Raw genomic sequence first — 14,143 nt, 5'->3', positions numbered from 1 at the left:
TTTTTATTATATTTATAAAGGGTGATTTTGGACATATCCATAAAAATACTCCCGTACCCCATAACTAACTTAGTTTTTGCTATATCCCAATAACCGTTTCAATCCAATAATATCTTCCAAATTAATTTGAGATATTTCCAATAGGGATAAAGAAAAAAACAAAAAACAAAAGAGACTCATTCCAAAAAAAGAAACAATAAAAAAAAAAAATGAAAATAATATTATGGACCTTGAAGAATCTTTGTGTTACTACTTCTGACACACTACACAATAAGAGAACTTCTAATAAAAGGTAAAAAGAATGCCCAAAAACAAATTGTTTTTTTCCTCTTCAGAAGTTCTTCAAATTTGATTTTTTTTTTTTTTTTCTATTGCAATTACTTCTTCTTCATCATTGTAGAAGGGTTAAAGGAGTTTAGTAGAAATATATCAAATTGAAAATTTCTCAAGCGGAAAATGAGAAAGACAGCAAGGAGCTGCAATGAGGATAAAATACATTAATGGCTGATGAGTGAGAGAAGGAGGAAGACTAAATTCTACAATTTTATCTCTTTCTAATTCTTTCGTAAAGGAAAAAAAAAATGACAGAAAAAAAGGAAAATAAGTGCGAAGGAAGGGTTTGTGTTTGCTGAAATGATAAACACTTGTTTTGTTTTGTATATACTTAATAAAAGAAATGATAATTTAGGAACCTAAATGTGTCTTAAACAATTTTATTTATTTATTTCAAAATTGGGTACGGGAGTGTTTTTATGGATATGTCCAAGATCACCCTTTATAAAATTTTAGTATATTTTGAACATAGCCATATTAGTTTGCGGCTTACAACTTTGTAGGAACCAAGCATTGCCTCTCATGTACTCTTTCCCCCACCTGCCAGTCCAGTTTCGACTGGGACCCCATCACATTCTTACGAAAATGGAATTGATTTGGTCAGTTCGTTGACACGGGGAGAAGCTGGTCTCGATAATTCCCGACGTGTGAATCTGTTCCTGGAGTTGTGTGTGTGTGTGCCAACCAAGCAAGTGCCTGTATAGGCAATGTCAATCATGAAAAGAAAACCATAGTTCAAAGTTCAAACTCGTTACAATATCGGAAGAAATCAGGGCACCATATCCAGAGTTAAGATATATAACACTAGCTTAATGCCTTAATGAGCACTACATTAACCTTTACTATTGCTATTGGTTTTTCCCTTTTTCTCTCTTAAGTACTTGTAAGAGGAGCATCTACAATAGCCTGAATACCCTTCTTACTCTTCACCACACACTTTTTCTTGGTATCAAAATCAAGCTTATCTATGTCCTCTGCAATCGCCACGTACCCATACAGAACATGCTCCATCTTTTTGTCTGGCAACCCTTCTGCTACGTCGCTAAGTCTGTCGCAGTCATTAGAACCGAGCTTCTGAAATTCCTCTCGTCCACGCTTTTTCTCAAGATAATATTTATGAAGCTTCTCTGCTTCCTGCAACCCAGGAAAGGTGGGCAGGAACTTCACCACCAAAATGCTCTGATTTGCAGACCTCCCAAGGCTCCCATGGCGCACCTTAGTCTTTCCCCCACTAAAGCCCATACCTGCAATGAAGAAAAACAAAAACACAGAACTTGCACGATCAGAAGGTAATACTCACCAGCATACTTCCGCCTTCCATGCAAATTGCATATAACTTAAACAAATACATCAAACCAGCCATCACTAACACGATAACTCCTATAATAAATGAACTTAAGGACATCATTATCCAATCTGTAGTCACACCTCTGAGAATAGACTCCATATCTTCAATGGTTATAACCTCACGTCCTTCTGAATTGTTGTCTAGAATGGCGCTATTATGAATTATCACAAGTGGAGGCCACAGAATGAGGTCCTCCTTCAAAGTCAAAGCTTCAGTTTCAGGTAACACGTCGTATACACATGCACCAGTAAGGGTGACCACACTCTTCCATCCCATCAGAACACAAATTGCTCTATGAAGAGCCAAGTGATGTGCTCTTTTGCCAACCTTGCGAGACATGAAGGTATGGGTCACTAAGCAGCGCGTATCCATAAATTCTTTTGAGAGTCTGAAACAATGAGATAAGGTGATAAATATAATAAGCCAGGTTTCACAAGGGTCAAAAGCAGAAAAACGTCCCCCCCCCCAACACACACACACAGGAAAAAAAAACTGGTTTTAAAAAAAGTTTAATCACATTAGACAATTATCCTAAAGAGTAAACAAACTAATTGCTACTTGAATAATTAATGGGGGTAGGCAATGGTGTGAGGTCGGATGCCTATTGCTACTAGCCATTAGGATATGCTTGGCAAATAGACTATCAGATGGCATTTGCACTACACAGAAATTTAATTGCTGCACTACCCACAATGCATGCCAAACTATCCCTGCAGTGTTCGAGTTTGGACAAGTACACACTAAGATACTATCATTGACCATCAAATTTACATATGAAGAGCAGGAAAAAGAATCATGTGTTTATTTACATACACGTACTAACCATTTTATACATGACAAATGGTATTACGTAGTTGTACCACAAGCCTAATACATTAGCAGGCAGTAACAAATTGAACAAAATCCACCAGAAAAGTACGTAACATGATAATTTTGTCAAGTGGAAAATTTTATTAAAATACCATTACTCCAAACCTATGTGGGAAACTTCATTAAAATACCAGTACTCCTAACCTATGTGAAAAATCTAATATCAACCTCAGGTCAGTCCTAGGCAATTATATCTCAGTTATAAAATTGGGTCATGATTCCAAAAAGGAAACTTCATTATGACCTCAAGTTAAATGATATATGGCAACCAGCATTCAAGTAATGGAAGTTCTGGATACCCACAAAACCCGCTGAGCATAAACTTAAGGAAACCCGTTCATTGCAAATGTATTTCCAAAAAAGACACAAAAAAGCACATCCCCTGTTCCGTCTAAACTTCAACAAATACATTGCCAAATTAGATGATCCAATCCAAGTAAAATAAATTCCACAAGAAGACCAACTAGCGAGGGAATACCAGAGGTAAACGGAAAAAATAGAAAACTGAGTATAATCAACACCTACAGAACATGCCTTCGAAGAGTTAATGCAATAACACGTGTCCAGTACGTTTATCTAATTATTTATGGGTCCTCAATCTCAGATAGATATTTCCAAGTACTGAACTCGTAATTCAGATGGTTGCAAGCTCTAGAGTGGTGTGATACTATTCTTATTATAGATCCAATAAGCAACCCATACAATCAGCAGCTGAGAGTCGTCACTCTCTGCATCCTAAACAGAAATTACTCTTCCATTGACATCAGGATATACTCGTCCAAGTTGAACTTGAAAGCTAGTTGTCACAAATGGAACACAATCATTCCCAGTAGTTCTCCTCTGCCTTCTCACTGTTCTCCAAGAACGGTATGGGCGAGAAGAAAAATTATCATAATATTGGTATGCAAAATCGTTAATCCAAGAAACTTCATTGAGTTGCATCCAAAAGGAATGATAGTTGACATGAATTTTCAAAAGCCTTCATTTGTCCCAACCCATTCCAAATTTTTGCCTTTCATAATCAACCACAGTCAACTACGAACAGTACGACTGGTAAACGAAAAGTGGTTAGGATTTATAATGATAATTCAACTCAACTTGCCGAAAAGCTGCTGTTATCTAGCTTAAAAGGCACCATCCATAAGATGTGACAAGTCACAGAAAAACTTCCAAACAACCCTCTACACTGAATGGAACTTATGTAACAAGGGTAATCCATTGTCTTAAACCTTGATGTCTGGACACTGGGTTCTGTCCCATGTGTCGAGGCATAAGCTAAGATCTTCTTATAGGGCTCGTGATTGTGCTTTAAGGGGATCAACATGTCTGACCCTTTGAATCCACCTAAGACAATCATGTCCATGCCTTTGGTAAATAGTATGTAATACCATTTGTTAGCCCCTTATGACTGAAGAGATCCTATATAACAAGGGCAATCCATTGTCTTATAATTTGTAGTGTGCACACTGGGTTCTGATGCACGTGTCAAAGCACATGCTGAAATACTTTCATAGCACTTATAATTTTCGTATATTGGTCTACAAATAACTCAATACTTAAATCCTTGGTGATTAAAGATCATAGAAACAGAGTTTCATGATTACTTACTTGATTGGAAGTAACAAGAGCAAATTAACTAAGTTTATAATCAGTATAGTGCTCCTTAATCAGAAACCTTTAGAATAGAAGACAGACCTGCCACAGACGATGCAGAGCAGAATACCAGCATTTCCTTGCTCCGTGTATCTTCTTCGCGTGGATGGCTTCGTATTCACCCATTTACAATATTGAAGGAATAAACTATCTACAAGCTTCTTAAACTCATCCGAATCTTCAGGCAGGTCAGGCTTTACAGGGGTATCCCAATCTTCTAAAGGGTTACCATCATCTGAGGGCTCAACATCATATTTGCCATCTCGATCTCTTTTCCAACTTCTATCCGATCTGTAGAAATCATGTCTTTTCTCCATAGGATACAGATCACGATGATTTGAGGTACAGGGTCTCAGACGGCCTTTGATGTCCATATTTCTATCACCAGTAGGAAAATTATCGATTGAACGTCTGTGCAAACGTCCTGGTAGATCATGAGATGGAATAAAATCATTAGAGGCAGAAACTCGACTGGAAATTCTTTCCTCATATGGTCTTCCAGATTTTCGATGATGGAGGTGGTCAAACCTCAGTCTTTTAGAAGATGATAAACCGCGTAGATGTTCATCTGTACAGTGGTCATCACTATAACTCAACTCCTGCACCTGCCTAGAGATAACCCTATCACTTATTGGCATTATTCTATCATTATGCCTACTGATTTCCTCATCAATGGGATACCTTCTTTTGTGCAGTCTTTCAGTTGGTTCATAAATGATTACCTCCTCTGCCTTTACTTTCCGTAGAGGGCTTACATCATTTCTATGCCTATTGGGATCACTTTCAGGCACTTTTGGCATCTTGCTTCTTTCTTTATAGGGCAAAGGACCGGCTTCTCGTCCGAAACCATAATCTCCTCCAGCATGAGTCCTTCCAAAGGTGCTGATTGGTTTCATTCCGAATATATTACTTCCAGAACCAATATACTCTCTATCACCGTCTGTTGCTCTTGTATTACTCTTTATATCCCCGTAATTTGATGGGGGTTCTCCTTGTAGGGAATAGTAACCTCGTGAACTGCTTTCTCTCAGATTTCTACGTGAATTTTCAATATATTGAACCTCATCAACAACAGAGCGTGACAAACTTGGCCTGAACATATCCCTTTTAGCATAAGCTCCTTGTTCAATAGGACGTTCTTTTTGGTATATCTCAGACCAATATCGTGGATTGCCCTCCTCCCTTCTCCCATGTTCATGGTAATCAAACTCCTGATGCTCACCCTTAGCATAACTGCGGGGATCTCGATTGTAGAATGCAAGTTCATTGGAAAATACTCTAGGATCTCTTTCAAACTCAAAGGAGGGTGCATGACTGTACCCATCTGAGCCTATTGCTTCTCTCTTTCCATATCCATGTAATTGCAAACTGTCTTGACTATTTGAAACACCTGATGTTAAGCTGTCAAAATCCTTAGGATGAGATGAAACCAACATAGGATCGTAAACATTTCTCGAATGCAACAATATTTGGTCTTCTTCTCTCACGATTATTTTATTTGAGCGAAGATTGTTTCTAAACTGAAGCTCTTCATCGTCACGTAGTCTATTACTCAAATTTCCTGTTGAAGATGATGGAAAATTCCCTCCACTAGGACCAGCATTGAAAGTCGGGCCAATAACTTGATGTGGCAAATAAGCGCATCCGCGCAAATCCTTATCATGAATAAATCGAGAACCACTGGGTCCAGAACCGCCAAAATGCATCAATCTAGGGCTCCCCTCCCCGTTCAAGGTCCTGTATTCTGGCATTAAAAGCCTACTATTGTTCTGGCCATCGATAAGTACATCTCTGGGCAGATGTCTTTCTCTAAACAAAATTTCTTCTTCATCCATATGTGACCATTTCAACGACTTGACAAAAGTGGGCGACCTCGAATCATCTCTCCCATCAATAAAAATCCCTCTTTCCATAGATGTCCCGCGCCGATGCCCATGATCTAAGAAAAGCCCTCTTTCTATGGACCCACCACGCCGATGCCCATTAATAATCCTTCCTGACATCTCTGGTTCCACAGGAGGGCTTAAACTACTACGACGAATTGGCCGCTTCTCCTGAGCGTAATTTCCAGCAGGTAAAAAAGGTTCATGATGCATCTCGGTGGTTCTACGTATCCTTATTTCATCCACCCGGGGTGATCGAATTCTAGAATGATCCACAATTCTAGTATCTTTCATTTTCCTTTTTCCTTTTTCTTTTTCCAATTTTTCGTACAATTTAAACTGAATTCGTTTCTCAATTCAGTGAAAAGTAAAACCCGGAATGAACAAAACAAGTAAAAGTTTAAAACTTTCTAGTGTCAATTAGGAAATTTAAGAGAAACCCTAATTTCAATAGATTTAGAGTCGTAAATAAAACACAAGTATTATAAATAATAAAAAACCTGACTTGAAAGAAAGATTGACTTTAATGAGTAACCTTTTTTCTGTGGTGGTAAAATTGAGAATCCATTGGATTGATTTTGGTTATTAGTCTCTCTATGTGTTTTCTGTTCAAAGATTTTGTGTGTTTTCAAGTTTTGAGGTTTCAACTGGAATTGGCTTATGTTTGATGAACAAGTTTTACGGAACTACTTCTGTTTTATATATATCGAAAATATCAACAAAGTTCAATATGTCGGCTCCGATATTTACCTACTTCATTTTCCGATTATACCCCTATATAGTTTTAATTATTACAATTACAGTTAAAAAGAGTATTCTATCTAATAAAAAGCAATAGTGTGGAGCCCACAGAGACTCCATCCAATGGTTGCCATTGTCTTTTCTAAGTTGTGACATGGCAGATCCAAGTGTTTGGAGAGTTTGTGTAATTTTGTTAAGTGTAATCAATACTTATGGGATCTATCCAAAAATCAACCAAAAGTCAACAATTGCATTTGGACTTATAAATTGTTGGGCAATTTTATAAACCTGTTAAGCCTTTCCAATTGATTTGGGCTTATAGATAATGGGTAATTGGGATGGCCTTGCGGTACATGTATTTATAAATTGAGTTGTTTTACTTGGTCTTGTCTTAGAATATTTTACGCTAAGATGTGTATATGCGCTTTATGCGGCAAAGGCGCGATGAGTTGTTGGGGTAATGTCGTAGGCGCGTCGAGGTCTCGCGTGCCGTAGGCACGGGCATACCCTAGTATGTAATAACATAGTTGATGGAGCGATAAAACCGTCCATTTGTATGGTGAAATTCAGAGCCAGTTAACTAGTATATATAAAAAAACATATCCAAATTGTACGGTGTACTGATTTTCGGATCGATACATATTGGCAATATTTTCGGTCTTGCCATACGACCCCTGAGTTTTCACAATACCAGTGCTTAAATTCGACTAATACTCCCAGCTAACTCCAACTCCATTGCTTCTCAAATTCTACATTAGCTCCTTACAATCTCTAAGGATTAAAACATTTGCCAGCTTGAGTTTACTCATAAATATGGGTGCAAGTGGATATTTGAAATTTGTTGTCGCGAGTACAACTAAATGCTAGCTGCTAGATTAGGCTTCAAATTTAGTTGGATTTATCACACCAACCAAATTTAGACCTCATCTAGCAGCCCTATTGGAAACAAGTCTATGTGTTTGGTGTGTTATACGATTTTTAATTTAGAATCCCATCTATATCTTAATATTAAAGCTCCCACAGGGGTATTTTTTGAGCTATATTAAAATTTCACGTCATATCCTATTAAAATAGGAATTCCTCTCCTATTATAACGGGAATTTCTTTCCTATTAAAACAAATTCTAGCACTTCTAATTAAAGCGGAAATTATTATCCTATTAAAATGGAAATTTCTCTTTTATTGAAAAGGAAAAATCCAACATATGTAATTAAAACGAAAATTATTTTTCTATTAAAATATTATATCTCTCATAATTGAAAAAAATGGGTTTTTAAAACTTAATTAAAATAATTTATTAGAGAATTAAAACGGGTTAGCGACTAAAACGGTGGTCCCAATTTTCTAAAAAAAATCAAAATATTTTTAAAAGAGCCGGTGCGTATGTACGGGCCTACAAGTTAGCCTTAATATTAAAGCTCCCACAAGGGGTATTTTTCGAACTCTATTAAAATTCCACATCATCTTCTATTAAAACGGGAATTCCTCTCCTATTATAACGGAAATTCATTTCTTATTAAAACAAATTCTAGCACTTCTAATTAAAGCTGGAATCATTTTCCTATTAAAGTGGGAATTCCTCCCCTTTTAAAAAGGAAAAATCTAGCATATCTAATTAAAACGGAAATTATTCTCCTATTAAAACATTGCCTCTATCCCAATTGAAAAAAACGGGTTTTTATAACTTAATTAAAATTTTATTTAAAACAATTTGTTAGAAAATTAAAACGGGTTAGCGACTACAACGGTAGTCCCAATTTTCTAAAAAAATTTAAATATTTTCAAAAGAACCGGTGCGTATGCACAGGCCTACAAGCTAGTATAACTATATAGCACTCTCATTGGACTTGCTCTAATTCTTTGGAGTCACCTGATGGATTTTGGATTTAGACCCATTGTTTACTTCAAGCAAGAACGGGGGCCTGGAAAAGCTTACTAAATGGACTGGGCCCTGATACATCCACAATTCCACACTAGTCTTATGGTACTGATATATCAAGATGGTAGCAGTTTTTTTTTTTTTTTTTTTGGTCGAACTTCTTTCCGCAGTTGATTGCGAGTTTGCGACTCCATCTAAATTAAGCACCAAACTGGATGCAAATACATATACTAACCACTTTTTACTCATTCACTGAGCTGCCTGCCCATCGGCAACAGTTAGATGCATTGGAAATTTGGATTTCAGCTAAAATATACGCACGTTCCATTATTGACAGTTCACCCTAATACACTGTAAAAGGGCAAACTGGCATGTTCATCACTTCATCCATAGAACATGTAACAAACAAGTGAACAACGAATCTAGACATGCACTGGTATATACACACCACCATCTCCAGTTCTCGACTCAAGATAAATTTTATTTATTTACAATAAACATTTTTTAAGGGATGTCCAACAAGGAGAGGTGTACCTTGGACCCTATTACACTAAGAGTTCTGGGTAGCCCAGAATAAATTATAATATGTAGATTACAATGGCCTTAAAAGTACTGACTAAAGTCCCCTGCAGTTTACTCTTCTCCGCAAGGTATGTAGTCACATATGCATTGCAATGAAGCGAGCAACTTTGTTCACCTTGTAAAAGGAGTGCGTATGATCACCTAGCCATAGCAGAGAATCAAAGCAATTCACATGCAGCATCATATCTCTTATGTTTAGTGCACTTCACAGGCCTCGGGATTGGATTCCACAAGCTTTCTAGTGTGGGGGGGGGGATGGGGATGGGGATATTTGAAGATAGTTGGATGAAAACCGGGTCATTTTACATTCTGGGCCACACGGAAAGAGGTGAGCGAGGATCGTTCGCTCCGCTCACTCAAGTAAACTACTTTCTGTTTACCAGGGTGTTCATTTCAATGGCATTTCTTATTAATTTTCGACAAGACTATCAAGTTCTTCGTTCATGGACTAATTAAGAGTACTTCAATCACGGCTTAACTCACTCTGAATGAAAAGTCCTTTGAGAAATCTTTGTTACATGTTTGCTATTTAATTTGTTACAAAGTTACAATTCAGTTGTGGATTCAAGATTTAAAATGCTCTAAAGGACTGTATATAGAATTTTCAATAAATGGAATTCAAATTTGTGTCAAGTACTCCTCTGAAACGAATCAACGAACGAGGATGGAGTGATTGACAACACAGCACCAGGGGATGTGTAATTACGAACCAACCACCCTGTTTTTGCCATTTCGACTTTGGGACCTCTGGGGGTAGTTGCAGCCTTTAGGGGTAGTTGCAAATGTAAGCTGCAGAGTGGTGAGCCCTCACAGTTGGCATTCCAGCTACATTTTGATGTTTCAAAGCGACCCAACACACATTTGAATGTGCTGAAGTTTGTTCAGAGCAGCAATCATGATGACAAAACATTGTGCACTCATAATGCCCCACACTAAGATATTATGATCTTGGGTTTCAAATCACAAAATAAAGATCGAGTGGGCCTAAAAGCATTAGGAAAAAGTGTCATCCTCATTATCTCATTAGGAATAATTCAGAGAGGAAAACCACAGGTGCTCAACCTGTGCTGCATGCGCGATGACGTAAAATGCGTAGGGACCAACATACAGTATTTTTCTGTCGAGCATAATATATAGCACTAAGCTGCATATGGAATTATCCCTCACATGTCACATGAGAATGAGGAAGAGGAGAGAAATCAGTTCTGTTCGCGTGAAGAACTCTGAACGCGCGTGCATTCAGATTGGTCTAAGCCCAAGTCGCGCCCGTCCTTGTTAATGGAAAAGAAAATAATTTTTTTCAGCATCTCACGAAACAGGCACTTGAGGGCGCGCGCGTTTGAAATTGGCCTTGCCAAGAGCGCGCCCGCTCCTATGCCTATATTTCCAATTTCTATTTTGCTACAGTAACCACAAAATTTATTTTTGGTATAAAAATAGAAGTAAGATTTTGGAAAACCTAAGTCACGAAATTGAAACCCAATTTTGAGAGCAATCAAGATTAAGAGAAAACATTTGCAGAGAAAAAAACCTGTAAAGAGATATGAGTGATTGTAATCTTCTTTCTCACGTTATAAAATGATTAGCTTTTATGGAAGTAGGCATCATTGACCGAATCACGGTACATCTTTGTGTTGTGGTATGCTTTATATTTTTTTTGCATTATTATTTGTTGTTAATAGTTGTTTAGAGAGTTGGACATGCTAGATTGATTGTAGTAGATATTTAGAATTTGTTTAGAGTAGAAATATATTCATATTACAAATTATATGTATAGTGGGGATCGATTGGAATCGTTATTCCCCAACAACATATAAATCTGATCAGATGATCTCAACCATCCATTTAAATATAATGTTCCAAATTTTAAACATCTCAAGACAATTCAAGTGCTTAAAGGACCCACCCTACATCCACAATTCCACATCATGCAATGAGCATAAAGAAAACCACTAACCAAGTCATTAAAATATAACAAGTGGATTATGAAAAAAAATTATTATATAACAAGTGAGTAAACGGGAGGATAGAGCAAGATTCGTTCTTCAAATTTCAAGTTGGAAAGGTAAAGATGTCAAAGGGTCCTACTGCCTTTTTTTCATACAATGTCTTGGCTCTCACGGCATTGAAATTCTGTGTAGGTAAGCCGTTAATATCTACTCTCAACAAACGTCTCAACAAACGTATGCTCTAAACAATAACTCGGGAACATAAAATATCTCAGTGGTCACATATGATCGACCAGATAATGTCTTACATACAAGTTACAAGTTGCACCCATTATCCTTCAAAATATTGTAATATCCAAGTATTATACATTTATCATTGTCTGATCAACCCGAATACTATATATGCATCACTGATTCACTTATTATTTTGCAAACCAATATTTCAAAATGTCAAAATGTCGCCAAAAGCTTTACAAGAACCTAGTATCTGGACAACCTTTGATATTTCAATCCTTGGTCCTCACTAAGTCACTCATGATAAGAAGTACTGAAACGCAGTAAGGAGCTTGAAATTCTGGCACCAAGGATATCTTTATAGTCTTCCAAAGTCGTGGGAATCTAATCTAATAAAAAGGGACAGTGTGGGGCCGTAGGGCTCCATCCAACGGCTCATGTAGTGTTTCACAAATTGTGATACGGTGAATCCAAATGATTTATGAGTTTGTGCAATTTAGTTAAAATAAATCAGTATCCGTGGAATCTATTCAAAAATCACTTAAAACTTCAAAAGTCGACGAGTGAGGCTGAACTTATAATAAGCACTGGGTTAGCCTACGAACTATTCAAACTATTGGGCTTATAAACCCTGTTGGGTTTTCAAATTTGGCTTGTATTGCATATAGGGCTTGCTGGCTTATTGGGCTAGCCCAATCGATATTATTGAACTTATGGATAATGGACTGGCCATAATTGGGTTTTTGCGACAAGTTGTTCAGTGCGGGCAAACCCTAGTTTTATATGAAGAGTCACATTCCATAATCAGTGTACTTGTTTTACATAGCACACTGGACCTTTTAGGAATTTAAATTCAAAATTGGCTGTTAGTGGTTTGTTGAACTTACATACCAGCAACGTAAAAAAGGAGAAGCACTTAGGTCATTGAATAGAATACTGGGGCAGTTTATAAAATGCTACTTTACACTTGATTGTGGAAGCTGCAAGGGTGTTTATCAAGTGGGTGTGTGGTCAATAGTGGAAAGAAGCATTGGAATTTTTTTAAGACCAATTCTACATTCAGCAAAGTAGGAACTTGCTCCAATCTTTATGTTTTAATAAAGCTGATAAGCATTTTAGTCATTTCACCTTTACTTTTGTATTTCTAGTCATAAAGAAAGCTAGTTGGCTTGAAAAATTCAAAGCCAGCCTTGCTTGTATTGAACCTGCAACAGAAAAAAGCAGGAGGGAGATAAAGAGAGATCTAAAGAAGGCAAGAAGAAAGTTTGTTCAGGCAGATATGCAAACACAGAAGATGTTGGAGCAGCAACAGTCACAGATAGAGGGAGTGAACACAGGCGGAAATAACAGCAGCAGAGAGAGCCAAATGTCTGAAGACAAGGATGAGGAAATGACAAAATCAGCTCTCACTACCTTCAGGGCAAAAGAAGAAGAGATCGAAAAGAAGAAGTTGGAAGTGAGGGAGAAGGTTCGTGCACAACTGGGTCGGGTGGAAGAAGAAACCAAACGCTTGGCAGTGATTCGAGAAGTAAGTCATACCCAAGTTTGTTTGTAAAAGATATTTTCATTTATTAGAGGGAACCACACCAAAACAGTCTGAGTTGCTGAAATTATTGTAATTATTTTCACTTCATTTTTCCTTTTTAATAGGAGCTTGAAGCACTTACAGATCCAATGAGGAAGGATGTTTCAGTAGTAAGAAAGAAGATTGACGCTATTAACCGTGAGCTAAAGCCACTTGGACAGAGCTGTCAGAAGAAGGTGAATTTTTAGTACTGTATTTACTTCAGAAGAAAAGATTTTGTTAACAGCAAATATACAAAAGATCACCAGCAAATTTGTTAACACTATTAGAGTGAGTTTTTATCACAGGAGAAGGAATACAAAGAAGTTCTTGAAGCTTTCAACGAAAAGAACAAAGAGAAAGCTCAATTAATAACCAGGCTAATGGAGGTAAATTTCCATCTTATCTAGAGACTGAAAGCACCAAAATTCTTCCACTTTATTAATTTTCTTGTGTAATTCATTTGAGCAGCTGGTAGGTGAAAGTGAAAGAATGAGGATGAAGAAGCTAGAGGAGCTGAGCAAAAATATTGATTCCCTACACTAGATTCAAGGACCAGGGTTGTGTGTTGTATTTAAGATGACTTTGTTTTATCAGTTTATGGATTGGGTGTAATTCTATGTTTTTTTTTTTTTTTTTTTGTATCTCATTTTCTTCTGCTAGAGGGTATTGTGGATTTAGGAAGAAAAATCCCTCCAAACACTAGATTAACTGTTCACATGTTTTGACTTTTGATTTTCCCCTTATTGTTGTACTGAAATTTGGGATCAGCTCCTACTGAATATTATATTTTTTTATTTTTTAGAAACTGTGTTGAATATTATGCCATACATATAGATGAATAGTACCACGGTTTCTTAATGGCCACCAATCTGATTCTTACAAATATCCAAGTAGCTTTCCGTGTGAATCAGTTGACTTCATTTAGAGTCAATGGTGCAATACTGCTATGAGAATAAGTTCAGTCAGTTTTATCCCTTGAAATTTCCTTGTTGTCTCTAAACCAAAGGGTGCTTTTTACACTGCGTAACACGATAACTGGTTAGGTTATCTCATTCCAGAGCGTCAGGTAGTAACAAATTTGCAATTATTGGGCTAAAAGTTGAT

The 14,143-nt window shown here is 37.1% G+C and overlaps 2 protein-coding genes across 3 annotated transcripts; one reads left to right on the top strand and one right to left on the bottom strand.

The window, feature by feature from the left end:
* Positions 1–1,064: 1,064 nt before the first annotated feature.
* LOC147489004 (uncharacterized) lies at positions 1,065–6,756 on the bottom strand. The gene is made up of 3 exons (XM_086571786.1): positions 4,247–6,756; positions 1,762–2,069; positions 1,065–1,577 (listed from the first exon to the last, which is right to left on the bottom strand). Exons 1-3 carry the CDS (start codon positions 6,379–6,381, stop codon positions 1,207–1,209), a joined length of 2,814 nt encoding a protein of 937 aa, XP_086427912.1. The 5' UTR covers positions 6,382–6,756; the 3' UTR covers positions 1,065–1,206.
* Positions 6,757–12,351: 5,595 nt separating this feature from the next.
* On the top strand, positions 12,352–13,844 carry LOC147489003 (uncharacterized). 2 transcript variants are annotated; one of them, XM_086575153.1, is made up of 5 exons: positions 12,352–12,539; positions 12,621–13,000; positions 13,123–13,233; positions 13,345–13,425; positions 13,508–13,844. In XM_086575153.1, the coding sequence occupies exons 2-5, from the start codon at positions 12,752–12,754 to the stop codon at positions 13,580–13,582; spliced, it is 516 nt and encodes a 171-aa protein (XP_086431279.1). In that variant the 5' UTR covers positions 12,352–12,539; positions 12,621–12,751; the 3' UTR covers positions 13,583–13,844. The 2 variants fall into 2 exon arrangements, with proteins under 2 accessions (XP_086431279.1, XP_086431278.1); XM_086575152.1 differs by having other exon boundaries at positions 12,387–13,000.
* The last annotated feature ends 299 nt before the right edge of the window (positions 13,845–14,143 follow it).

Source organism: Coptis chinensis, chromosome 7, assembly GCF_015680905.1.
Source record: "Coptis chinensis isolate HL-2020 chromosome 7, ASM1568090v1, whole genome shotgun sequence".
Lineage (NCBI taxonomy): Eukaryota > Viridiplantae > Streptophyta > Magnoliopsida > Ranunculales > Ranunculaceae > Coptis > Coptis chinensis.
This window is presented reverse-complemented; position numbering and strand designations above follow the sequence as displayed.

Coding starts and splice junctions, on each gene's coding strand:
- LOC147489003 (XM_086575153.1), top strand. CDS start 12,752: ATGCAAACACAGAAGATGTTGGAGCAGCAACAGTCACAGATAGAGGGA. Junction 13,001..13,122: donor GCTTGGCAGTGATTCGAGAA/GTAAGTCATACC, acceptor CCTTTTTAATAG/GAGCTTGAAGCACTTACAGA. Junction 13,426..13,507: donor TAATAACCAGGCTAATGGAG/GTAAATTTCCAT, acceptor TCATTTGAGCAG/CTGGTAGGTGAAAGTGAAAG.
- LOC147489004 (XM_086571786.1), bottom strand. CDS start 6,381: ATGAAAGATACTAGAATTGTGGATCATTCTAGAATTCGATCACCCCGG. Junction 2,070..4,246: donor CTCTGCATCGTCTGTGGCAG/GTCTGTCTTCTA, acceptor TCATTGTTTCAG/ACTCTCAAAAGAATTTATGG. Junction 1,578..1,761: donor TATGGAGTCTATTCTCAGAG/GTGTGACTACAG, acceptor TCTTCATTGCAG/GTATGGGCTTTAGTGGGGGA.